This window comes from Oryx dammah, unplaced genomic scaffold, assembly GCF_014754425.2.
Source record: "Oryx dammah isolate SB20612 unplaced genomic scaffold, SCBI_Odam_1.1 HiC_scaffold_2, whole genome shotgun sequence".
NCBI lineage: Eukaryota > Metazoa > Chordata > Mammalia > Artiodactyla > Bovidae > Oryx > Oryx dammah.
The window spans coordinates 10,288,489-10,315,292 of record NW_024070186.1 but is presented as its reverse complement, the minus strand read 5'-3'; the positions used below and the strand labels follow the sequence as shown (position 1 = coordinate 10,315,292).

The following is a 26,804-nucleotide window of genomic DNA, read 5'->3' as shown; positions in this document are numbered from 1 at the left end:
TTAATAACACAGGATCAAGAGAGATTCAGATGTGTTTACTTATAGGTCGAGAGCCCAGGAACATAGGGGCAGATTGGCAGCTAGAAACCCCCATGTCCTCCCTTTCAAAAAGCTCAGGGCAAAAGGAGTAAAAGAACCCATTTTTGTCTTTCCCCTCTAATGTTCTTTGTACCTCCAAGGATTAGGAGAGATAGAATTTCTGAGGATAGGCTTAATTGGAATGATTCTCTCTGTATTTTGAAAATACTAATTGTTGGTGATTTAAAATATTATTTTGATTATTCCATAGGCAGGCACAGGGTTGGCCAGACAGAAGGATATGTAATTGACAGATTCAATGACAATTCGGAGCATAAATATGCACATGGATTTCCATCTAAGTGTCTTATACATATTCACGAAATGTGAGTATGTACTCATTGCATACATGTCATGCAGTGTTTTTAATAATTAAAAAAAATTGTTTAAAACATAATTTATAATAAAAATATTAATATATAAATACATTAGTTATTTAAAAGCATTTCTTCTTGGCAAAGTGGTTCAGAGAATGTCCTCTGCGTTTGAATTCCGGCTAACTGACCTTAAACAATTCACTAGTCTTCCCTTTGCCTGTGTCCTATCCTTGAAGATGGGTACACATAACTTCTTCTACCTTATAGAATTGTACCTGTGTGCATGCTAAGTCACTTCAGTCGTGTCTGACTCTGTATGACCCTAGGGACTGTAGCCTGCCAGGCTTGTCTGTTCGTGGGATTTTCCAGGCAAGAATACTGGAGTGGGTTACTGTTCCCTCCTCCAAGGGATCGTCCAGACCCAGGGATTGAATCTGTGTCTCTTATAGCTCCTGCATTCGCAGGTGGGTTTTATTTGGGAAGCCCATAGAATTGTGGAGGAAGTTAAATGAGTTAATATGAGTAAAATCATTAAAACAGCATCTGGCATATGGTATTCAAAGGTGTGTGTGTGTGTGTTTCTGTGTGTGTAGAGAGAGAGAGAGAGGCACAGCTCTCCCTGCAAGACAGAACATTTAGGTTCCTGTACACATCTTTAGCCTCTCCAGATCTCAGTTTCCTGGTTTGCAAAACGAAGGCCTTCATGGGATACATACAGTGTCACTGTTCACTCTGGTCTTATCTTTGAGATAAATCCCATTGTCCATCTCCACAGGTAGGCGTGTGCCTGCACCCAGGGTGCTTCCTCTGCTGCCTGAAACGCCAGCATTTCAGATTCCATTAAAACACTGTCTTTCCTTCCTAGGGCTGCTGTAACAAATGGTCACAAACTAGGTGGCTGAAGGGCTTCCCTGGTTGCTCAGCTGGTTAAGAACCTGCCTGCAGTCCAGGAGACCCTGGTTTGGTTCCTAGGTTGGGACGATCCCTCGGAGGAGGGCATGACAACCCACTCCGGTATTCTTGCCTGGAGAATCCCCATGAACAGAGGAGCCTGGCAGGCTACCGTCCACGGGGTCTCAAAGAGTCGGACACGACTGTGAGACTAAAGCACAGCACAGGTGGCTTAAGGGCTTCCCAGGGGGCACTAGTGGTAAAGAACCCGCTTGCCAATGCAGGAGATGCGAGAGAAGTGGGTCTGACCCCTGGGTCAGAAAGATCCCCTGGAGGAGGAAATGGCAACTCCAGTCATGCCACCGAAATATTCTTGCCTGGAGAATCCCATGGACAGAGGAACCTGGAGGGCTACCATTCATAGAGTTGCAAAGACTTAGACGTGACTGAAGCAACTTGGCATGCGTGCATGCAGGTGGCTTAAGACAACGGAAACTTACAGTCTCCTAGTTCTGGAGGCCAGAAGTCCAAAACGGAGGTGCTGAGTGGGCCGTCCCCTACCAGGAAAGAAGTCTTCCTGGCCTTGCCCAGCTTCTGGTACGACTAGCAGTCCTTGGCTCTCCTTGGCTTGCGGCAGCATCCCTCCAGTCTCTGCCTCCTTCCTCACATGGCCTCCCTCCCTCCGTGTCCTCTGTCTTCAAATCTCCCTCTCCTTATAAGGACACCTGTCATTGGGTTTAGGGCATACCCTACTCCAGTATGGTATTTCCCTTAACTTGCCTATATCCGCAAGCCCCTATTTCTAGATAAGGTCACATTCTGAGGTTACTCATGGACATGACTTTTTAGGGAATGCTAATCAACTCAGTGGGTTTCCCTGGTGACTCAGTGGTAAAGAATCCACCTGTCAGTGCAGGAGATGTGAGTTCAACCCCTGGGTTGGGAAGATCCCCTGGAGAAGGAAATGGCAACCCACTCCAGTATTCTTGCCTGGGCAATCCCTGGACAGAGGAACCCGATGGGATACAGTCCATGGGGTGGCAAAAGAGTCGGACATGACTGAATGACTGAAAGACAACAACATTCAACTCAGTACAAACACTAAACGTCACAAGGGTTCCAGTCGCAGCACCACAAGTGACCACTGTTTTCTAGGTTTTACCTGTGGGTTCTACCCACCGGAAACGGTTTTACTCCTATGGTGGCCTTCCTATAACCATCCTATTTTTTGTTTTCTAAAAATTTTTATTGAAGTATAGTTGCTTTACAATGTTGTATGTTTCAGGTGCATAGCCAATTGATTCATATACACACACATATATATAGTCTTCTGCAGATATTTATATATATATATATATAGATAGATAGTCTTCTGCAGATTCTTTTCCATTATAGGTTATTAAAGGATATTGAATGTATTTTCCTGTGCTAGTCAGTAGGTCCCTGTTGTTTATCTATTTTATACATAGTAGTATGTATCTGTTAATCACAAACTCCTCATTTCTCCCTCTCTGCCCCTTTCCCCTTTGTTAACCATAAGGAATTAACCATAATTCATCTGCAATGCAAGAGACCCTGGTTCAATTCCTGGGTTGGGACGATCCGCTGGAGGAGGGATAGCTACCCACTCCAGTATTCTTGGGCTTCCTTGGTGGCTCAGCTGGTAAAGAATCTGCAGTGCAAGAGACCTGGGTTTGATCCCTGGGTTGGGAAGATTCCCTGGAGAAGGAAAAGGCTACCCACTCCAGTATTCTGACCTGGAGAACTTCATGAACTGTGTAGTCCATGGGGTTGCAAAGAGTCGGACATGGCTGAGCGACCAAGTTAACAATCATCCTATCCTTGATTTCCTAAATGACAACATAGATCACTGTCTTCCTAATGTTGGCATTTTCAGGACTGTGTAGAACTTACAAGTTTTCAAGCACTTTCCTATATACTATTTTATCTGGTCCTTCCAGCACTCTCATGAAATAAACAAGACAGATTTCATTGCCTTTGGTTAACAGACAACAAAGCTATGACTCAGAGAGAGCGAGTGCTTTGTCCAAAGTCACACAGCTTAGATACACAGAAAACCCAGGTCTCCCAGCTTTGTGTTTCATATTATTGTCATGAGGTTCCCAAGCTCTACCTTCAAACTCAGTGGCACCAGAACTAGGAATCCAGACTTGTGGTCCCTTCGCCATGCTCTGCCACTGCCCTCAAAAGAGAACACAGTCCTGGGGATAATAATGGTTCCAAACCGTACTCAACAGCTAATTGAGAGCCTGGGTTATAGTTCAAAACTACTTTCTTCCTGAGCTGAATTTAGGCTCCTGGCACTTAATGCCAGCCCCCTGGTTAACCACAGACACTGCCCTACTGAATTGGGAAGGAAATTCAACCAAAGTGAATATTTGTGAAATCGCTGCTTGTAATTATAATTAAAATTTTACTATTTTATGCCCATCATTTTATGTGCAGTCAAGAAGCGTCTGTCCGGCAAAAGCTACTAGGTGGGGCGTTTTGGCCCCAGTAACTATGGCTCATGAAGGTGGAGGTATTCCGGCTCACAACGGAGCCCTTGTGTACAGCTTTGAACACCACGACATCTGCTCATGACCTCATAGACAGCAGTGGTAAGTGATGACATTTGGCTCACAGGTGTGTGTGACATTTTTCCACTCTGAGAAAGCTCTGCCTTCTACTTCCTTGTATTCTTCTGTGCAGACCTGGCACAGAACTTGACACCTGGGGACTGGCCTGCCAGTGGGCATGTCAGACCCTCGGAGCCCCTGCCCTCTGCCCTCTGCCCACACCCCCACCACATCATGGCCCCGCCCCACCACACCCTGACCACGCCCCATCACACCTAGCCACACCCCAGCTCATTCCCGCCAAGACACAGCCCTTCCTGGCCAGCACCTGCCGTGATGGTAGATGCACCCATGGCCTAATGTGTTATTAACCAAATTCCCTCATCAAAATGACCCATGGGCCTGGTATTTTAAGTGCGTAGGTGTGGAGAGTGAAAGCCTCAAGTGTTTTTCTCAGCAAGCTGTGGGCAGACTAGTAGGAAGGCAGAGGAGAGCAAAGGAAAGACAGTTCAGCTCCATAACCACCACCCTGAAATCGGCTTTTCGGGATCAAACACGGGGCTGGGAGATGGGGCTGCCATAGAGAGAACTGATGTTCCCATGTGTAGCCTGAGTGAGTTATTTCATGGAGAGGCTGGGCGGCTCCTTGCAGCCCATGGTGGGACCTGAGGTGCCCCCGGCTGTGTTGCTGAAAGACTGCGGCCCTGGCCTCCGGAGGGGACGAGCTGCAGGGTCACGGAGGTGGCCCTGTGTGGGTTCACAGCGGAGGGAGCCAAGGAAAGGGGAACACTCAGACCTGCCTTCTCCTGCCCACAAACCTCACCCAGACAGCACCCTGAGTTCTGGCCAGTGGTTGGGTCCAGGAGGAATTCTATTTAGAAGAACACACACTAGGACTGAATTAAGAAGGTGGAAGAAACCACGAAGGAGAGAAGGGCTGTCTTGACTTATAAAGCCTGGAAGCAGCACAAGATGAGAACTTGATTACATAACCCCGTGGTAGTGCCAAGGCATGGGGTGCTAGTAGTTAACAATGCGAGCTGCCTGGGTTCGAATGCCAGCTCTGCCCCTCGCTAGCTGTGCGACCGTGGGCAAGTGACTTAGCCTCTCTGAGGGGCTTCATCATCTGTAAAACAGGGGTGATCATGGTCCTTCCATCTCACAGTGCTGTTATGCAAATTACATGAAATAAGGCATTAGCAAATATCAGTTTAATTATCATTAAAGATGTGACAAACACAATTCCACAAAGATCACAGCTGCAGGCAGTCCCGTGAGGCGGGGCTGGTGGCAATTCGGCATCGAGGTCTGATGATGGGCAGTGAGCGGAGCCTTAGTGTTTGGCAGGTGGTGCTAATGGAGCTTCTTCAGGTTTATCCTCTCTTCTCTAGAAAATTCCAGCAGACCCAGGTGGAGCACACAGGACCAATAGGCAGGCAAGGATGGGGCCTAAAAACCCATCAGGAAAACTGCACATTCAACTGGAACTTCAAGTTCAAGGTCACTCCTGCCCTGCCAGCTGGCCACCTTTGTAAGGCACAATTGCAACTGGCTGAGCCACTTGACAACCAGCCAGCCAAACACTCCCCCCATCCCCCCCCCACCCCAGAGCATGTGTTGTTCCCCTCGACACCACTATGTTCATCCAAATGCCAGCACAAAATAACTAAGTGCTTTATTTAGTTGGGAAGAAGGTCATGGGGCGCGTCTTCCTGGACATCGGCTGCCACCGACATGCTTTCCAAGGTGAGGCAGGGATGAGGCTCCAAGTCTCTGCTTTCTCCAGCTCCACGTTTACCAGCCACGGGGCTGGTGGACTCGGGCAGCTGGCTGTGGTCTCATAAAGCCATGGCTGGACACTGCAGTTCCGCCAGGGCCCCAGGGCACCACGCCACTTCCTCACCACATCTGGAAGTGGTGAAACCTCAGGATTGCTGCAAATGGGCGCCCTGCTCCCCCTCCAAGGGCAAGGGTGGGGAGAAGAGTAGAAGGTAAAAAGGTGACTCAAGATTATCTGGGGCCTGAGAGTGGAAGCAGGTCCTTAGAAGTTCCTCAGGTCAAGGCAATGAGCTCCTATGGCCACGGGCGTGTCTCCCTCCATCTGAACTCTTGTGATCATTTGGTTCATGGGCAGCCAAGCCGCCCGCATTGGGCTCACTGTTTCGGTCACTCTCCTTGGTGAAGGTTTGGACCCCGTGAATCATCTTCTCCTTTTTGGGGCCAGTTTCAGTTGGGATGTGAAACTTGCCCTTTGTCACGCAAGGGCAGGCTGTGTGCACCAAGGACTGTCTGCTGAAAGGGGTCACATAGCTAAGGAAACGCAATCACGACATTTTCCACTCATCTGTGCATCTTTGCCGGGAGACTGGTTGAGTTCACACACTTTAAGCAACCAAGAGAGTGAGAAAGGAAAAGTCAAAGGAAAAAAAAAATGCAACTTTGGAAAATGAAGAAAGCCAGGGAAAGCTCAAGTTTTGCTCTTTGCAAATTCTGGAAATGCCAGAAGATTTTGAGATGCGGCATGAAAATTTCTCCTCTTACTATGTAGTTTGTGCCCGGGTCTAATTGTGATCACCCAGTAACTAAATATGAAAATGAACAAATCCTCAGAGATTCTGGGAGAAATCTGAATCGAGGATGTTTTTCACAAAGTATCTTAATTTATGTTTTTCACTTTTCCACTGGAACAAGCTAATGGCCAAAATGCATGCTTTTGCTCCTCAACCATTTCCTTGCCCAAACACATACCACTATTTTCGACACTGGGGCTGTTTAATTATTTATTTGGGGATTTCTGAATAGAAGACAGATTCTTCAAGTGGCGCAGATTTTCCTGGTTTCTCTGAATTGAACTGAGGTGACGATGTCAGTGTGTGTCCACTTGGATGCAAAGTGCCCATGTTTAAGATGTCCTTTTCCCATAGCACCTGCAGCCATGCAGGAAGAATGCAGGGGGCGTTCCCAGATATTGGCACAAGGACAACCCCCCCAAAGTTGCCTGAAAGTCAAGTGTTTAAAATACAGAACTAAGTTTTCCAGAAAAAATCAGCATGCATTGGATATGATGGAGCATTTGAAAAACAGCAGTTTGCTTGGAGAAAAGCCAAAACATGCCAAGTGTTTTCTCTGGAGCTGTTCTAGAAAAATGAGTTGTTTGAGGACAGGGATGGTCTTTTATTAATCTTTGCATCTTCTGTTCTGAGGCAATAGAAAAATGTTTGATAAATGGATCAGTGAATTATTCTGTAAAGTTGCAGTTTGACAGCTGGTTCTTTATGATGTCTGACTTCACTTGGAAGGTTTGACTCTCCTTTTTAGTGGCCTGGATGTGAGCTCTGCTTTAGTAAGGGGATGGTTGGACAAGTCCTTCTCTTCATGAGAAGCATTAACCAAAGCCCAAAGAACCATCATGCTCTCACATGATTTTTGCATTTCTTTCAGAGGAGGCTGGCGGGCTAGAGTTCATGGGATCACCAAGAGTCGGACAAGACCGAGCGACTAAGCACAGCATACCCACTAGATACCACAGTCCCTTTCTGATCTTCCTTTTTCCTTTTGGTGTCCCAGTGCCTGCGTGTCTCGGATGAGCAACCAAGGTTAATCCTTGCAGCCCAAACACCTCTAGGGCCTTGAATTCACAGCTTCTTTAGGCCAAGGCCACGCCTTCTGCTCTTTGTTTCCACCCTGGGGAGCCCTCTGGTTGGCGCACTCCAATTCCCTATTCTCCACCCATCAGGCCAAATGCCACACGGGACAGCTGACCACAGTGACCTCCTGTGGCTGGCCTCCCTGACCCGATGGTGCCCACAGCCCAGTGCCTGAAACACAGAGCCTAAGGCCACCTGGCGCTGTGACAGAGAAGCCCGGGGTGGGCATTCTGCAGGGAAACCGGCATCAGAGTCCTCAGGGCCTGCTCACCAGCCTGTTGGCACCCACAGCTCTGCTGCAGGAGGCTAGGAAGGCGGGTGGGGGACAGAGGCTGAGCAGGAAGAAGAGGGAAGCTCCAGGCAAGACTGCAGGGCCTGGTAGGCGGGGCCTACAGGGAGCTGATTTCTAGAAACAGTGACATTTACCTCTGTATCCGCGGGTTCAGCACGTGCAGATTCAACCCCCAAACAACCTTGGATCCCACCTCTAAGCTTCCAGCTATGCTCCCAAAGCCCTGTCTACTCTTTAGCCTGCAGCCCCAGCCTCTTCACACCATTTGTATATGGTGATGTCAATTCCCTGATTAAAACCTCTGTTTCGCTGGGATCAGACCAGATTCCCAGCATGGGATGTCAAGGCCCTCTCTGCTGGCTGGATGCTCCTCTCCCACTGAGTTTTCTCTGCTTGGACATCCTTCCTGATGCCTTCACCTGGACAGCCACCTCGTCATGCTGAGATGTCTCCACTGAGATGACAAGTGGTCTGGAAAGACCCCTGAGCTTGTAGTGGGTGGGGCACCTGGTGGTGCATTTTGCCTCGGTCACTCCTGTCCTTTCACCCTGGCACTGGCCCCTCAGAACAGCAACATCTGTTAGCTGGGGGACCCCCTCACTGACCCCTGCAGGCTGTGGCTTCTTTCTGGCTGACCTTTGTGTCCCTGGGGCTAGACCAATGCCCAGCACATGGCAGAGGCACACTGTTCATCTGATCGATGAATGAATGAAATACCCTCATGAAATGACCTCTGTGGGTGGAGGACAGTTCTAATAAAGTAGCCGTGGGCGCTAGACTTCTTTGATCAAAGACAGTCCAAAGCCTGTGAAAAATTCACCAGTGAAAACAGAGAACATCAGGTCGATCACAGGGTATGACTATACCTGAGATGACTACATTATTATTCCTATGTTTATGTACAGATAAATACAGCAAATGCCTGGGATGATTATATTATTATTATTCCTGTGTTATTTATGAATATTAATGAAATTCCTACTGTGTCTGACAGGCATTCTCATTTTACAAACTTCCTTTGGAAGATAAAGAAACATAAATTCCTTGCCAGTGCGGAGTGGAAAGTGGAAATGGTATCGTTCTTGCCTTGCTGATTCAGGGGGACACAGGCTAACACCTGCCCAGTCTCTGCCCGCCTCCCTTAGAGAGTTTCCTGTAGAAAGAAGGATGACACGGAGGTGAGTCATACCTCTTTCCTCCTAAGTCTTATTACACACAGCATCTTTGAATCACTCTAAAAACCTTTTGTGGTATGTATGAAGGGCGCTGGTATACCTACTGTATAGATGAGGAGAGTGAGGCCAGCACACCTACGTGAGTCCAGCAAGCAGGCCACCTGCTGGTACTTTGTCACACTACCTTCCAAAGAGCCGCAGGATCGGCACAAACAGATGCATGCATAGTTATCAGGAAACGGAACACTATCAATTGGGACATGATGGCCGTGGGGGCCTCTTGAGTCCATGGATTTTGGCAGAATGCAAGACACCTCTTCAAGCCAACAGCCAGGTGAATCGATTCTCTGCTAAGATGTGGCCCAAAAAGAAAAACACGTGTGGAAGTTGGCTTGTGTTTTCTCAACATGCTGAGATACAACCTTAAGATGGCCTGCAGGGGAACAGCCAGGAGGTCCTGAAGTGCGTGGTCCAGGGTGCCGCCGTGGAGCAACTATAAACCCCCCTCCACTTGGGTGGAGTCAGCAATTACCTAGCAGGAAGAATGCGATGCCGCCGGGTGCCAGCCTGGGGAGCCGGCGACAGGACAAAGGGATTATTCTGCCTCACTGTGAAAATGGCAGTGTTTATTGTTAAAATATGATCGGGAACTAAAGGGGCATGTATGAATCATAAATATTTGCATGCCGTTAATGTCTGGACAAAGGAGTTGCAAGGGCTAAGTTGAGAGGACTTCTTTTCCCATGAAAAACAGTGCCTCGGATTACAGTACATATTTAATTTCGTCCCTTCCATTGCTGATCTGAAATTGCCATGCCTGCTACACATAACTCTTTCATGACCTGAGAGCTAGCTCTACGGGGGCCAAAGGATCATGATAAGGGCCTGATGTCTCAGAGAAAAGTCACTCATTTAAACAAATAAAAAAAAGCAGGTGCCGGTCGTATTATTTGTTAGGAGCTCACAGAGCTGCCATCAGCGACTCTGCAGAATTAGGGTCATAGCAACTGACCTTGCCATGACAAGTAATAACCCCTAAAGACTGTCTTATTTCAGGCAATCTTCACTGCACTCCATCCCCTTTGGACAATGTTTGAATTGGGCTCAGATAGGTCAAGGAACTTGCCCACGGACACACAGCTCTGAGCCAGTGCTCCTTGCCTCCACCTCTCCCCCAGAGAGGGACATTGGGCAAATTTTGCTGACATTTCTTGTTGTGAGCACCCAGGACTGGAGGGAGAATGCTCTAGGCTACTGGGTAGAGGCCAGAGATGCCACTAACCATCCCCAAATGCAGAGCATGGCCCCCACAAAGAATAATCAACCCGAAACATTGCTGGTGCCTAGGATGAGACGCTGTACTCCCAGCGGCGAATCTAGGATCATCCATGCAGTAACCACTAGGCTCTACTGCCTGGGGTGGTCACTCATTTGGATATTTAATGAGTCCCCACTCTGTATCAGGCACTGGTCCACTGATATCACACAGGGCTTCTCTAGTTCAGGGTGGAATCTCCTGTGTTTTGAAAATTCTTGGAAGGCAGTCTCCTGGGGACTCTGGGGCCCACGTCCATCCTTTCCCGGGTGCTGGGGTCTCAGCATCACCGTGCCCCTGTGTGCCTGCCTGCCATAGCTGGTCCTTCACACCTGCAGCCGCCCAGGAACTCCCACGTGGAGAGTTAACCAGTCTCAGAGGATGTGACACACAACCGACCTCCACGCCGGATGTGGGAGCTGATGACTTTACTGAGGGAAACGCACAGGAAGCGGATGCGGCAGGCAAGGTCAGAGTGAGGGTCCCCAGGCAGAGTACATGCAACCAACCAACCAGAGTCCGCAGTCACAGCAAAGCATATTCAAGAAATTCCTCCTGTATGGATGAACCTAGAGCCTGCTTCATGGAGTGAAGTCAAGTCAGAAAAACAGTGTACGTGAACACATACATACGGAATTGAGAAAAACGGTCCTTGATGATCCTATTCTCGCAGGGCAGGAATAGAGATGCAGACGTAAAGAATGCCCTTGTGGACACAGCGGGGGAAGGAGAGGGTGCCACGGACTGAGATGGTAGCGCTGAAACATACGCATTACCAGGCATGAGATCGATCGCTAGCAGGAAGCTGCTGTATAACACAGGGAGCTCAACCCAGTGCTCTGGGAAAAGCTAGAGGGGTAGGGGAAGCGGGTTGGAGGGAGGCTCAAGACAGAGGGGACGTATGTATACTGATGGCCAATTCTCATGGTTGCACAGCAGAAACCAATACAACGTTGGACAGCAATTATCCTCCAGTTAAAAAGAAATTTAAAAAAAATAGAAAATTCCACCCGTAGGAGACACCACCATGATTCACTGAGAATGCCAGAGGACTTTTTTCCCAGATCTTTTTTTAAGCCATCTTTCCCTGAATCTTCTTGTAGCAAACAAGTGATGGCAGAACCAACACGGAGCTGGTGGGAAAAAGCTCCGGAAGAACCCAGTTCCCTGTCTGTCTGTCGTCCCTGAGAAGATAGCCTTTTGGCAGCTAACCAGGGCTTCCCAGGGTTGGATGGCAAGTCAGCCTCCATCCGTCCCTGCATCTCCCCAAGGTGTGCAAACCGACTCCTTTTTGGTCTCTGTAAGGTACCGGTCAGCGACGCACACCAGGACCTTGCTTTTAGCACCTTGTAGTTCAGGCGGACACTGTGTACTCACATCAATTCATGTTCCTGGACGAGTGGATCTCTGGCCCCTGACTGGTGCCTGATGGATAGGGACAGGCACTGAGAAGCCAGCTGTGTACTTTCACTGCTTTTGACGGTCCCCATGGACCTGCACCTGCGTGACATTCCTAAGGGAGAGACTGAAAGGAGGGGGGCAGTCCTCCAGGAAGAGATTTTCCTGCCTCCCTCCTCCACCTGCAATGGAGAGAACCCCCTCCAACTGCAGTCTCTTTTTCCGGCAGCCACATACCCCCCGACCCAGGAGATGCGGAAATGGTGCAGTTCTGTGTATACGGAACTCTAGTATATTTTGATATTTAGAAAAAGACTTTCATATTTAGTGATGTCCTGTACTTTTTAAAATTCTGTGCGAACTTTCTGATTTAAGTTTTTCATAAATTTTGCAAAGAGGCAGAAAGTGCTAGGAAAAAAAGAGACATTTTACCACTGATCATGATCAGTGTGAGAGGCCAGCCCAGGGTTTCTCAGTCTCGACGGCGTGACTAATGTTCTGCATGGTAGGGCTGTCCTATGCACTGCGGAATGGCCTCTGCTCTCCCACCCCGGGGCGGGACACAACCAAAAATGTTTGAAGATATTGCCAAATGTGGGGATCCACTGTGGGAGACCACCATGAAAATTGATAAGCAGATACACAGATAAGATCTATCAGCTCTAACCAGCCCTGAGGTTTCAAACAAGATGGGGAAAGCAGAAAAATGTCTGGACCGACCCCGGGTCATAGGTGCTGGAAACACACCATTTAAAGAGGTGAAAGCTGTGTTAGGATACGAGTTTAAACTGTTTCTTATTCGTTATAGACAGACAGACGGTGACTATACTCTGTACAGTGATTTCAAATGGAATCAAGGACAAATATCTCTAAAAACCCCAAATCAATGCCTGGAGCAACCTGGAGCACTTCCACCTCCAAACAGGCCCATCCCACCTTGCCTCCTCCGCTGAGATCTGATAAGCACACAGATCACCAACTGTGCTCAAACGCCCATATTCCTGTGCACTGCCTTTGTTTGCGCCAAGGAAGTCTCCTTTGTTTGCATACGGTGACTCAGTTAAGGCCACACACCACCAGCAGGAGGGTGCTGGCCAGACCTCCCATTCACCAGACGCAGAAGAGTCCTTGATGGGAGGCTGGGGGTGGGGCTGGGGGTGGAGGAGGCGCAGCTCTGTGGCCTAGGCTGCCCCTACATTCTTTTGAACTGTGGTGTTGGAGAAGACTCTTGAGAGTCCCTTGGACTGCAGGAGATCAAACCAGTCCATCCTAAAGGAAATCACTCCTGAATATTCATTGGAAGGACTGAATATTCATTGAAACTCCAATACTTTGGCCACCTGATGTGAAGAAGAACTGACTCATTGGAAAAGACCCTGATGCTGGGAAAGATAGAAGACAGGAGGAGAAGGGGACTGCAGAGGATGAGATGGTTGGATGGCATCACCGACTTAATGGACATGAGTTTGAGCAAGCTCTGGGAGATGGTGATGGGTAGGGAAGCCTGACGTGTTGCAGTCCAAGGGGTCACCAAAAGTCAGACACGACTGAGTGACTGAACTGAACTGACGTCATGAGGCTCTGAAATCTCACGGTAAAAGTAGGGATTCACTCAAGTTGAGAAAAAGACAGGAAATGTACTTCCATCTTCAATAAAAACAGTGTAAGTGGCTCCTACATGAAAGCTTCCTCACCAAGGAAACCAGAGGAAACACATTCTTAGTCCACTGACAGGATGACCACAGGGTCTACTGAAGGAGGTTGCTGGGATCACCTTACGATTTTTGGGTCTTCAGCAATCTGAAACCCTTGGTGATGGAGGAAGTTCAGTGACAAAATAGAGTTTCTAAACGGGATACACTGCCTGATATAGCCTAATAGTAACTGGAACGTGCTAGAATCTCAAATCAGTGCCAACAACAGGAATGCCAGGGAAAGCTTTGTTCTCAACTTGGATTAAATAATACATCTCTGTCGAATACGGTACTCGCATCAGGACCAATGACAGAGGGTAAGTGTTGCTGGAAGTCCGCTAATGCATGTTCATAAACATAAAAATCTTAAAGAGCAGCAGTTCATCCCCCACACCCTGAGACTGAATTGATAAAACCAGAAACCTTTGAAAGTATTCATTCATAGGCAGCTCATTAAAGCTATACTGCTCACTTATTAATTTCTGTTAATTGCTTTTGGGGGGCTTCAGATGAGATGTTATTAGTATAGATTTAGTCCTCAAAGATAATTTGGTCCAGGAAGTCTTTTCAGTGGAAGTACACACACACACACACACACACACACAACACACACACACACACACACACCCCTTGTGACTCAAACTCCAATAGATCCTTCAAAACTACATAACCCTTCATACTAACAGTACATGGTTATTCATAAACAACCCCTTTCTGATCTGACAATGTTTTATAATCACCAACAGTAAGAAAACACTCATCAGGCTGTATACCGTCTCTCTTTCCAGCAAGTCATTTTTCTTTAAAAATAATAAAGAAAAGGAACAGAATATGCTCTTCCATGACCAGTCTTCTCCACCCTCTCTCACCCCTCGCCAACCAGCACAAAAGAAAATACAATACTGATTTATTAGAACCAGTGCAGCACTGAAGCCATTGGCTGGATCACTGTTTATGTCTATAATGCTTGCTGCTGAAACAGGAAGCTCTAAAAATCACTCAACCATTATTTCTCTCGGAAGCGCTTTCTGACTGATAGTCTTCTGTCCCCGCCAAAAAGAGCTGCTTCAACCTAAAGCGAGTGGGCTGGCAAGGAAGGAGTTTGCAGGGGCGGGATGGGAGGTGGAGGAGGGTGGGAGTGGTGGACAGAGTCCAGCTTCTGCCCATCAACTCTTAAATATTGTACATACAAATAACCTCAACTTAAAAAAGCTGTCTAACATCATCAACGATGGCACTTCATAAAATCAGCAAGAAAACCATGAAGAGATCAATCACGAAGCTACATGTTCCAGGCACAAGCATTTTTCAAGAAAGCTCTCCTCCTTGGTCTTTGCCATGACACCAAGCAGGACAGGAACTGCTGGGTGGTGGGCAGCAACTTGCTTTGAGGAAACGTTACTCTTTCATGGGCAAATGTGAAACAGAATGAGAAAACTAATCTCTAGAGATGAACTCTGCATCAGATCATAGATACCAGCTTTCCACCTGCCATCAAAAGGCATTATTTGCTTGGGCTGCCTGAGGCTGCATGTATCAGAGGCTGAGTCTTTTCCTATCCGTGTTTGCCCACCTGGAAGTCTGAAAACAGATTTCAATGTATATATTATCATTTTAAAAGGTAGGTCTATCGCAATCCAAAAAAACCCAGGGGACGGGGTTGGTAATGGGAGAGGTGATTTTAATACAACCCATGTCTTTTCCTTGTATTCTCTCCAGGAGGTCTGACTGCCAACTCATTATCTTGAATGTTATCCACAAAACAACGCTGGGATTGTCAGATGAATTTTCCTCCCCCTATTATATGAGTCTGTGATAAAACAGAGAAGGACTGGGATCCGATGATAATATCGTGAGTCATCCAGACCATTTCTTAGTAATAACCACTCCATAAAGACACCTCTCGCTTTGTTTAGAATACCGGTACACTATCCTTTCCTGCATGTACCTTTGCTTCAACCAGTCTTTTACTTATCTGAAAGGCAGTCTTCCCATCCTGTCCTGCGAATATAGTCAAATACCTTAAGAATGAAAATCCTTCAGTAACGAACATTACACAAATGTACAATCACCCTGATTGTGGCAGGGTAAATATTATGTCTGGGAAGTCGTCCACAGCAAGAACGTGAGGAAGGAATTTCATTTTATAAAAGGGTTGAGAAGGGTACTATTTGGAAAGTGGGCAAGATTAAAGTTGCCATGGAGGTCAACATAAACAGAAATTTCCACCAAGAAATTAAGCCCGGTCCTAACGGACGGTGGGGGAACCATGCGGCCTTGCTGGGCTGGTTGGGAATTCGAATTGTAGGTCTGTAGCCAGGGGGCCGGGAAGTCACTAGAGAGGAGGTTGCCCCTTCAGTGACAAAATAAGCCCTTTTCCTTTGCAAGGGACCATCTGTGTGTATACCTGTGTGCATACCTCTTAAAGGTCTGGACCAGTAGTTTGAATGGGATCTCCTTTCCTAATTATGCAAACCAGGCCCTGGATACAATAAAAGCAGGTGTAACCAAAACAGCACAATCCCAGGGAGCAAGAAGAATGTCTAACTCATGTGTTCCTTATTTCCTCATTTTCTAGTTATCTATAACGTGCAGCACCATGCTAGGCTGGCCCTCCATGGTCAAGGCAAAGTTCCAGATTCACAGATTCTTGCCTTGGGGGAGAGCGGGTCCATGGGATCCCCAGAAGTTCCATAAAGGAGCTTCAACAGCCCTGAAACTGCAACTGTACGAGAAACTGGGTGTGTGAGTGCATTTGCCCCCACCCCCACCCCGGGGAGAAGGCTTTCAAGGATGTTCAAAATGATTCCTGGACGTTCCGAAAATTAAAAATCTCAGTCTTAGAAAAATCAGAAGGAAATCTGCAGTGGATTCTCTTCCCCCATTTACTATATGATAGATAATACGGTCCGGTAGATTTCCTCTTTGGTTCTAAAATGAATTAACTAAGGCCGTATTCCCTGATTGATCAATTCCTTTCCAACTGATTAAGTACTCCAACAGGGGAGGAAGCACTCACGGATTTCATCGCTAAAATTTCTCCGTCTCTCGACTGCAGCCATGATACAATTTCTTATAACTGAAAATATCCATAGCACCTGCTTCAACGGTGATGGAAGCTATATGAGCTGCCACTAATGAACGTCACCAAAGAAGAGCTCCCCCTGATCCTGAACTTGGATTTTTCTGGAGGTAAGGGATAGTCCCCAGGAAGTGTGTTTAGGTGTGAACAGTTCTGAATAACAACCCCCTCTCCTGGGATCTACTATCTCACCTTCCATTGTAAAGGAATGGTGGATCTATATGGTGATACTGAATCAAAGGGAGAAAATTCCCAGGGTGAGATAGCCCTGAAGGAGAGATTTAAGTTGTCAGGGACAGAAAAGAAAGGAAGGAGGAAGGCCCAGACGGCTGCAGCCTTCACCAGTATTTTTTAGGGGCCAGGGTTGTCAGCGAGGCCTTCAAAGCCGGATGGGCAGGTTTTCCCAGTTGCAGGCTGAACCCGAGGTTAGGAACCGCGATTCTGGACCCGAGCCAGCGCCCAGGCAGATCGGTTTTGTGGAACAGAGAAAAACCCTTCCATGTTCCACCTCTGACAATTTCTAGGAGCTTTTACAATCCCTAGGGACTGAAGGCTGAGAAAAGAAAAGGGAGTTGCTTTTTCTACCCTTTATTTAGAAGGGATACCAGGCCGCTTTAAGAAAACTCAGCAGACCACTGGCTTTGGACAGAACGGGAAACTGGCGTTGAAACGTTCGGATGAGCCAGCAGCCAGGACCTTCCCGGCCCCAGTGTGGCATGTTGATGCCACTGTTGTATTTTCAGACACATTTTCAAAACCAGAAAACAAAACAGGGGATAGTCTTAAGATCACTTAATAAAACATTACGAAACTTTTAAAAGGACGAGATTCCGCAACGGAGATTAAGGCTAATTGTTAAAATGAGGGAAAGTCATCCGCTCCCTTCATAATGAGAAGCAAATTGCAAAAAACGAAAAAGAAAAAACCTGGCAGGCGCTGATGTTGACACTCAAGACTTGAAAGAGTAAAATAAAGTTGTATTTTACGATTATGGAGAGAAATTACCAGTCAGAGTCAAACTGAGCCTTTTGACAGCTCATTTTGTCTTGCAGAACTTAACCAAAAAAAAAAAAAAAAAAATTCACTCAAGACCGACAGTATACACGGTAACTAATTGGGTACAACATTTATTTTGGGGTTCCTCTGTTTTGGATCACTTATTAGCACACATGGGAAGCCTGGTCAAAACAGATACTGTTCATATTTGCAGCATTTCAATTAATTGTCTCATTCCACACCATCAGAAGACAGCCCAGCCTTGGTTGCAGCTATTCCACTTTGCAGACTCAAAGGCATCCTGGCACTAATCAGGCAGCCGAACGCAAACAATCCACACCTTGGGGAAACAGTTCACTGTTCCCCAAGTCAACACAAGCTCCTCTTAGTCACCCACTCAAAACAGACATGGCCAGTGAGGGATGAGAAATGCCAGCACAGAAAGCAAGCTGCTTTCACCAAGTCCTTCTTTATCATCACCAACCTCCTGGCCCTTGCTGGAAGGCCACTTATGCACTTCTTAGGGGAAAATGGCATGGACCACTGAAGAGTTCCCAGAACTTGAATAACCAAAACCCGACCCATAGACCTACACAGATGTACACGATGTAATACTACTTCCTCTGGAAACACAACCCAGTGATCCTCAGCTATGGCTTCTTAGGAACAGAAATCCACAGGCATTGAATTGAGATGGTTACTGGACCAGACGGTCCGGCCTTTGTGTTTTATTGGCTTCTTACCCTCTCTGCCAGCTACTCATCCGAAACCTCCAAGATGTTTTGCAAACATGTATCTCTGAACCACAATGGTAATTCCATTTACTGAAAGGCGAGGACTTTTAATATAACAAGTGAACCCATAGATGAACTTGTGCCTTTATACCTTATAACATCATTTATGCTTTCAATAAGTGGATATAATTTTCTTCGCCTTAGCCTACTATTAACATAGTGCTATAAACAAACATTTTCAACCATGTTATAAGTTTAAAAAATTTTTCTCCACCTATGATTCTGTTTTGAAAATTCCCCAGACAGCTAGGATAACACAAACACAACAACCAAAAAAAGCAACATGCCTTTACTGCCTTTCCTCTCTGCCTAATCAAATTCCCCAAGAATACAGATTTGCAAATGCCTTTATAAAGACTAATGATTACTCTTCTGTTTAACTGTCTGTTGGTTGTACTTTTACTTTTTTTCAAAACGAGTCATCCTGTTATTTAGGTATTTTCTACGTCATTTTATATCATACTCAAAATAACTTTTATTCATAAGCTTATTCAACACTGCATCACAAAAATGCGATTTTCAAAACAAACTATCTTACCTCCTTCAATTAAACAAATAGTACTTACTGCTATTTATAAAACAGGACCAAGGTTCTTACAATATAAAGAAAACACAATATTTGAAAATGATTGGAAACCAGAGGAGATTACAAGCCAAGATTTCTCTTTCTGGTTGAATACTTTGATAACATGTATGGAGAAAGAAAACTACACATAGAAACACACTGATATAACAATTTCTCAGGAGAGTTCAATCTTTGATATTATTAGTACCTAAAATATTAACTGGGCCCACCCCCTCCCTACAGATAATAATAAGCCATCCAAATTATATATAGGAAAGTCACGTTACCATCAGAATCACCGAATCAGAATGTTACTAACACTATTTCTTCGTATTTCACCATAAAAAGTGCTTCTTTGAAACATATTGCAATAATCATCTACTATACAACCCTTAAAAATTACTAGAAGTGATCATTTGAAACTCGGTCACTCATAGCACATGGACCAGAAGTTAAAGGCTTCCAGTAAAGAGATTTCTGAAATTTATTAAAGAGAGAACCCCAGTTGTATAATCTTAGCTTCCAGGATGGCATGTTTCATATTTTTACGTTTTAGTAAAGATCTGAGAGGTTTTCTTGGAATTTGCGATTCATGTCTTATCTGCTTTAAATCAGTCTTAAACCAATTCAATAACAGAAAGCAATAATGTAAAGCCAGATTCTGTTAGAAACATTAAATATTAAATAACAAGGTTGACGTAGCAACAATAATGGGAAGAAATGACTATGCTTCTAGGGAATCCCATCACAGAAACTTCTAGACGTTTTGAAATCTGGGTTTGTTGCCATGTAAATACTGAGTGTTTTAAGTTCAGTTCTGACAGACACATACCTCTTCCACTCCGACCGACAAACCTGAGGTCATTGAATCTCGCAACTTGGTTTTTCATGGCCGCGGTTGCATTTCTCAGTTCAGCTGAGTAGTTTTCATCATTGCCTGCCATCACAGTCACCAGAGTGCCATCCGGAACATCCCCCAGAGCCACCACCTAAACACCCGTCAAGGGACAAACACAGACATCAGGCATATTAGAAACTTTGACGTCATTTGTGTAACTGTTCTAAAACTGAATGGATATTGTGATGCTTTTTAGTTTGCAAAGGAATAGCGAACTAAATCATAACTGATATCATAAATTAAAACAACAGAAAAGTTATTAATGGGAAGATTTACTTTAAATTCCACTATGTAAAATTTTGGGCTTCCTTGGTGGCTCAGACAGTAAGGGGTTTGATCCCTGAGTGGGGAAGATCCCCTGGAGAAGGGAATGGAAACCCACTCCTGTATTCTTGCCTGCAGAATTCCACAGACAGAGGATCCTGATGGGCTACAGTCTATGGGGTCGCAAAGAGTTGGACACGACTAAGTGACTAAGTACACGCGCGCGCACACACACACACATGTAAAATTATAGATATTTAAATCATAAAACATTCACCTAATAAAGCCACATAAGGTCATAGGACACGGCTGGAATAAGGCTCACTATAGCAAGGGCTTTGAAAAGCTATGGCTTCTCATGAATACAATCATCTCCTCTTAACTCTCCATATTTGAGAAACAGAATGTCTTGTTTTTTTGTAAGTTTATAGCCTAACCCATTTTTCATTTGTCCAGACCTCCACCAATAGGCCTAAGAGGGTTGATTTTGCCTTTGAGGTGTTTAAACTTCTGCTAAAATTAAATCTGATTGCTTCCACTGAATTGCTGACTATTCGTGAATGACTTACACCCTCCCTTCACAATTAGTTCATCCTTATTGTCCCTACTTGATTTCCAAAGACTTGCTTTTCATTAGCACTGAATTGCAGTATGCAAGAGAAAAATATCAGAATAGACCTCAGAGAAGAGGGGTGCTCACTTTGATGTGCTGCTCTGATTTCAGGAGCAAAATTTCAACACATTTTTATTCTGTGAGTCCCAGAGATATCTTAACATGGACCTGATAGATAACTGAGAATTTTTCCAAACCCAGATGATGTTGAAGAAGAATTCCTTCAATGCACCTGAATGGAAACGGATTTCCTATCAGGACTATTAAAGTAAATTAGTAAATAAATATTTTGACACTTAGGTAAATTTTTTAAAAAGCAGGAATTTTAAGGCAAAATGCTTGGCCAGTGATGCTTCATGTAGGAGTGTCCATTTCTTGGGTCATCATTTGATCCTTCTAAAAACTATTTTCTTGGTCAAAACTATTTCCATTGTTTGTGTTTTCTAAAGTGGTCATAGAATTTCAAATCAAAACAAGTTCTACTCGTGATCACGATCTCCTATCACTTGCAATACCCCCTGATTGGTATTTTCTCAGTCACTAGTGAAATGTGTGCTCATCATTCCAATTTTATAATCGTTTGGGGGGTTTATTTCATCTTATATTTTTTAAACTTATTACAATAAATTTATAACAAAAATAAAGTATTCCATAACCCGATGTCCATAAACTGATGATGGACTTTAAAACTGTGATAGATCCATACAATTGATATTATCTCATCATGAAAGGGAATAAAGTTCTGATACATGCTACAACATAGATGAACCATTGAAACAGTACATTACGTGAAAGAAGCCATTCACAAGAGGTTCACATATTGTATGATTCCATTTATATGAATAATCTAAAATGTGCACATCCACAGAGATAGAAAATAGATGCCTGGTTGTCAGGGGCTGAGGGAGACAGGAATCAGGAGTGACTGCTAGTGGGTATAGGGTTTTATTTTTGAGTTGTGTTAATAAAGCATTCCACAGTGGTTATTCCTCCTCCTGTTTTCCACTTCCCCATTTTTACCTAATATTTGACACATAATTTTTGCAGGGGTAACACCTATATTTCAGTCCTCTTTTTCTGTCTGCATATAAGGCTGCCATAGGCCCCCGTGAATGATAGAAAAGCCACGTTTCGCTAAATTCTCATCTTCGTTGCCTGCTTAGTCATCACCCTTTCTCCTGTTATCCACTTGACCATTTATTCCTTTTATTTCCTAGGGTGCTTCAGCTGTTGGATTCTAAGGACTATGATGGGGAAATTGAACCGACTCACTATAAGAGGTAGGCATCCTTCGGACCCCAGGACTGTACCAGGAGACTCAATTCTTATAGCAACAGGCAGGCACGTTCCTCACCTATTTTATCCAACTTGCAGTCTTAGCTTTCTTTCCAGTCCTTTCCATCCAAATGTTGGATGTGTTTTCTACAAGGAAATTTAAAAGCACAGCTATTTCTTCCCCAAGCACCCTCTAATTAGGTAGTTAGAGCCCATTATAAGTGTGTTTGTTGCTGTTAAATTAAGAGCAGTAATATGACAATTCCCTTTTGTTTCAAAACCATTATTGAAATAAATCTCCTTGATCAGTTATGTTCTTGTTACCGTTTTTTCTATTGCTATGAAATAGACTTGCTTTATTCTGTTCTTTTCAGTCTCTTAAAAATCCACCCCGTCTGTCCCACCTCCCCCTCCCCACCACCCCGCAACTGTTTTCACTTCCCTCTGTAAAATTAGCTCACAATGTTGAAATGTCCTCCTTGAAAACATATTTTTACTTCCTCATCCCCATCTCCCTGTGATGACCTGGCGTCTCTGTTTTAATTCCACGTTCAGTAAGTATACAGGGACCGGATCAACTGCATGGTTTTCAAACTGAATAACTCATTGTTGGTTAAAGAGCTTAAAATAAATAAATCTTGTTTTATAACTACCAAAATGTATTCTAAATCACCTTCTTCCCACTGGCCCCTCTCACAGTGCTCCATGTCTGAGCCTCACTCATCTTTCCAAACTATCCTCATCAGTAATGTGGCAAATTCATGAGGTAGTCACCAAACAAAAATACAGAGTAAAATAATCATGGTGGCTAAACAAGAAAAAGTTGTTGATGCTGGAATTTAAGACTAAAGAAATTAGGAGTTTAACTCCTTTTCCCTTTTTTCAAACTGAAGCAGGAGTCAAAGATATTTCGGGGCTCAAAGATCATTTACTTGGCCTTTTATAGATTTTTCTTGGTGAGGAGGAGGGAAAGAATTAAATCCAAGAAAATTACAATAATAAAGAATATCATCTAATTGTTAGCAAGCATTCTTAGACTAGAAAAATATTTTTAACTTAAAAACTAACATTTCTGTTAATTTGATATAGATTTTATCACTGATAGGCAATATGCAGAGAATTTTTTTTTTAAAATCTAACTTCAAACAGAATAAAAGAAAGAACTGGAATGAAAAGCTATAAACAATAGGTAAAGAAACACAAACGTTTACATTTTAACACAGACCAAACAGACAAGAAGAGACTTGCTGGCCAAAGGATATCTCTCTTTTTTTTTTTTTTAACTTCTCTGTTTTTAAAGTATCAGGAAGTTGGGCAAAATATCAAGCCTCTTCTATATTACAGAACCTCCCCACACTGCTCTTGGTCAGCCTGTTCACGGCTGAAACTGGCATTTTAAACCAGCTCTAGTTAGGCTGAAATTATAGTCACAATTTATTTATTTCAAATTCCTTAAATTTCCAGTGTTTTAAAGAAAGCTGTGGGGTGGAACTTAGCATTCAGCTGAGATGACATTTACTGCATAGCTAGGAGACCATGATTTCACCGACAGAAACATTACTTCTTTCTTTCTTATGAAAAGAATATTACTATCAGCGTCCAAGGCCTCTCAACTTGCTGAAGGCATGTTTATGCCTTCGGACTGTGGTGTACCAGGGCCTAAATAAACTTTAATATTACAGTCTTACAAAACACATCCTAAGTCATCCAAACAGCTTTTTTGACTGCTTCGGTAATTAATGAGTAACAGGTAGCAAATTTAAGACTTTTCTCTGTAGTAAAATAGGAATCTCTCCTAGGCTAAAAAATAAAGGCAATTTCACCAGAGACGCGGGGGCATGGAGGATATTTTAGGGCCCAGGATAAGCAATTAAGATAGTTTTCATCTATTTTAAGGAAAACTCACACCTTTAAATCTCCCTTTAGTTTCAAAGATTAAAGCAGAGGATTTACACATATTCAGGAGATGCCTAAAGAATCATTTTAGTGCTCCTTCTCATCAATACCGTCAGACTTTATCATGGTTTTACATTTTCTCCTCCTTAGTATGGAGGATCTTAGTAATTCTTTAGTGCTTACCTTCTTAAAGAGGTTGTCTGGGGCATAGATAAAATCCAAATTCTAAAGTAGTAATTTCTATAGAAAGTGCTTGGGAGGTAGGTAGTGCAAGATGAGTACAGAGTGGAGTCAGGGACACAAAAGTTTAGCTTGCTTTATTCCTAATCTTTGTGCTTGGTCCCTCACTGGCAGTTTTGTCTGCTTCTTCCGTTAGGCGGTGAGCAGGTCTCCTTTAGAAAGAGGCCTCTCTTCCTGGGGACTGGAGTGGCGACAGATTGTTCACCAAGCGGTCTGATTCCTCTATTGTCCTTTCCTTTGCCCCCAAAGTTGTCAAGACCCACTTGAACTTTTTTCAAGAGGTTTATACGTTGATCTTGAACCTAGAAACTATCACTCAGTAAAACAGATCTTTTTAAAAAGGAAACGTCTAGGGTCATTAAGATTTCTGCTAAAGGGAATTCCCTGATGGCTCAGGAAAGCAATTTACCTGATTTTCCCCCCCTTTTCCCCATTCTTTTAGAAGGAAATACTTTCATGGGGTGGCTTGAGAAATGACCTGGCCCTAACTTCTTCAGATTCTTTCTTAATCAGTTAGTATTTGGGGTGTGGGTTCCCTAGCCGAGGAGACTATGACTTAGCCCAAAGGAAGCCACAGATCTCTGAGAACCCACACTCCAATGGTGAGTCTGTAGCACCTGGTTTAAAGGACCCTCGGGTTGATTATCAGCCTGTCTCCTCCCCTCTGCACTTATCTGCAAGTGACCGAGGGCCCATCCCTGTCAGAGCTGAGGAGGTCTGCCCGCTGAGTCTGTTTATATACAGGGATTAGAGTGATTTAAAATTGAAATGGGCTCCCAACCCAAATCTACAGAGGTGGAGGAAGAGACAGGAAAGAGTCCAGCAGCTGCTCAGACTCTTCGCCTATCTATCCTCTTCAAAAACTCCTTTCAGAAAATTGAGGCAACTCTATACAGGCAGCCAACTGCACTTTTTGCTTGTTTGTTTGTTTGTTTGAAAAACCATAATCTAAGTTTGGAAGGTGTCTAAAACTTAAAAATAAAGAACTCCGATAGTTAACTTGTGTTTTAAAAAGTGAACATTTATTCATTGTAACTAACTAAAAATCCATCCCAGGCTTGGAACCATAAAAAACTTTAATCTCCTCTTAAAGAGGACAATTATGTAGCCAGATTTTATTTTATTTTATTTTTAAGAAAAAAAAAGAGTAGCTGATCTTTATAGTTTCCACCCCCCACCCCTTGCCTGCCTTAGCCCCTTTAAAAGAACAGGAAATGACAGCACTGATTGTATTTAAAAAGCTGCCCCTTCTTCAACCCACCCGAGACAGAAGAACCGAATTCCTACCGCTGAAATGAAACGTCTTCTGTTTGCTGCCAGGGGTGGTGGGACGGTTGTTTAAAAACGCCCGGGGTTGTTTATATAGCCCCTTTGAAGGCCAAGGTTTTTCAAGACAGCTGAAAGCTAGCGCTAGATGAGGGGTGAAAAGTGAACGCGGACCTCTGAAGCTAAAAAGGCTGAAGTTTCCTGATCCACGTCGCCGTCCCCCTCCCCTCAAACAGCAAAGCAGGCGGACGAGACCCCCAGGCTCACGGCAGCCCGCCTTGCCTCCTTTCGCTGACCCGGGGCTTCAAGCTAGGTGAGCCGGCGATAACGTTCAGGAGGGTTCACAGAAAAGAAACAGGATTCGCGACTTGCGGCTTCTGGCAGGAATAGGCTAGAAGCTCAAAAGAACAACAACAAAAAAACACCCCTCCGAAAACTTTTTCAAATTTAACAGAGTCCGCCGTGGACTTTGAACTTGCTAATTTCTACAGTGCTGTTAAAGAGGGGGTGGACGTGGGGAAAAGCCCTGAGAGTTTTCCTTGTCAAGTTTCTTTTCCTGGATCCAAAGGTATATCAAAGTATCTCGATTTTATTTCCTGATGCCTTCCTCAGAAGGGCTGGGTTCCGGCCGGGTTATAACTTTTCCTACTTTGGATCAAAGCGAAGGACCGATGCCGGGGAGGAGGTCCCGCCGGCCCTCCGTGGACGTCTTTGGGGGGGGCACCCTGAATTTTTTCAACCATCCCCCGGAGGCCGCGGCGGCCTACTGAAGCGGGACCCCTCCACCATCGCCCCCCCCCGCCCCCAGCCCAACCGAGGGTAGCCACGGCAACGCAGCATCCCCCGTGTGCGCAGCGCAGAGGGATGGACCACGGGCCTCGGCGCCGGCCCCTTTCTAGAACCCGGCCCCGCCTGCCTGGCCACGGCCCTCCCCGATCGCCCGGGCGATCGACCGGCCTCTGCCTGTCCTCCCGCCACCCGCTCCGGCCCGAGTTACCTTGAAAGCGATGGGCAGGGTCTTGTTGCAGCGCCAGTGCGTGGGCAGCACGGAGCAGAGGAAGTTGGGGCTGTCGGTGCGCACCAGCTCGCCCGGGTGGTCGGCCAGCACCTCCACCATGCTGCGGTCGCCGCTCCTCAGCTTGCCGGCTAGGGCGGCGCCGGCGTCCGGGGCGCCCAGCGGCAGCGCCTCGCTCATCTTGCCCGGGCTCAGCGCGGTGGAAGGCGGCGTGAAGCGGCGGCTCGTGCTGGCATCTACGGGGATACGCATCACAACAAGCCGATTGAGTTAGGACCCTGCAAACAGCTCCTACCAGACGGCTACAGGGGCGCGGATCTTCAGCAAGCAGCTCCCGGGAGACCAACATACAAGTTCAGGGACCTTTATTGCTGCAAGGTGGCTGGGGGAGAGGGGGAGACTAAGTTACGAACAGTCCAGGAAGGCGGAAAAAGTTCTAGTTCTGACGATCGGCCTCAGCTCAGACCTGGGCACCGACCGCTTAGTGCTTTGAAAAGTGGGCGACCAGAATCCA

At 45.3% G+C, this 26,804-nt stretch overlaps 1 protein-coding gene across 2 annotated transcripts in view; it reads right to left on the bottom strand.

Annotated features, from left to right (window-relative positions):
- The window catches only part of RUNX1 (RUNX family transcription factor 1), a 269,301-nt gene that overhangs the window by 70,794 nt on the left and 171,703 nt on the right, over nucleotides 1–26,804 (bottom strand). For both annotated transcript variants that reach the window (XM_040264316.1, XM_040264326.1), the window contains 2 exons: nucleotides 26,273–26,526; nucleotides 19,656–19,812 (listed from right to left, as the gene is read on the bottom strand). In XM_040264316.1, the coding sequence (XP_040120250.1) occupies nucleotides 19,656–19,812; nucleotides 26,273–26,526 (411 nt within the window). The remainder of the gene's footprint in view (nucleotides 1–19,655; nucleotides 19,813–26,272; nucleotides 26,527–26,804) is intronic.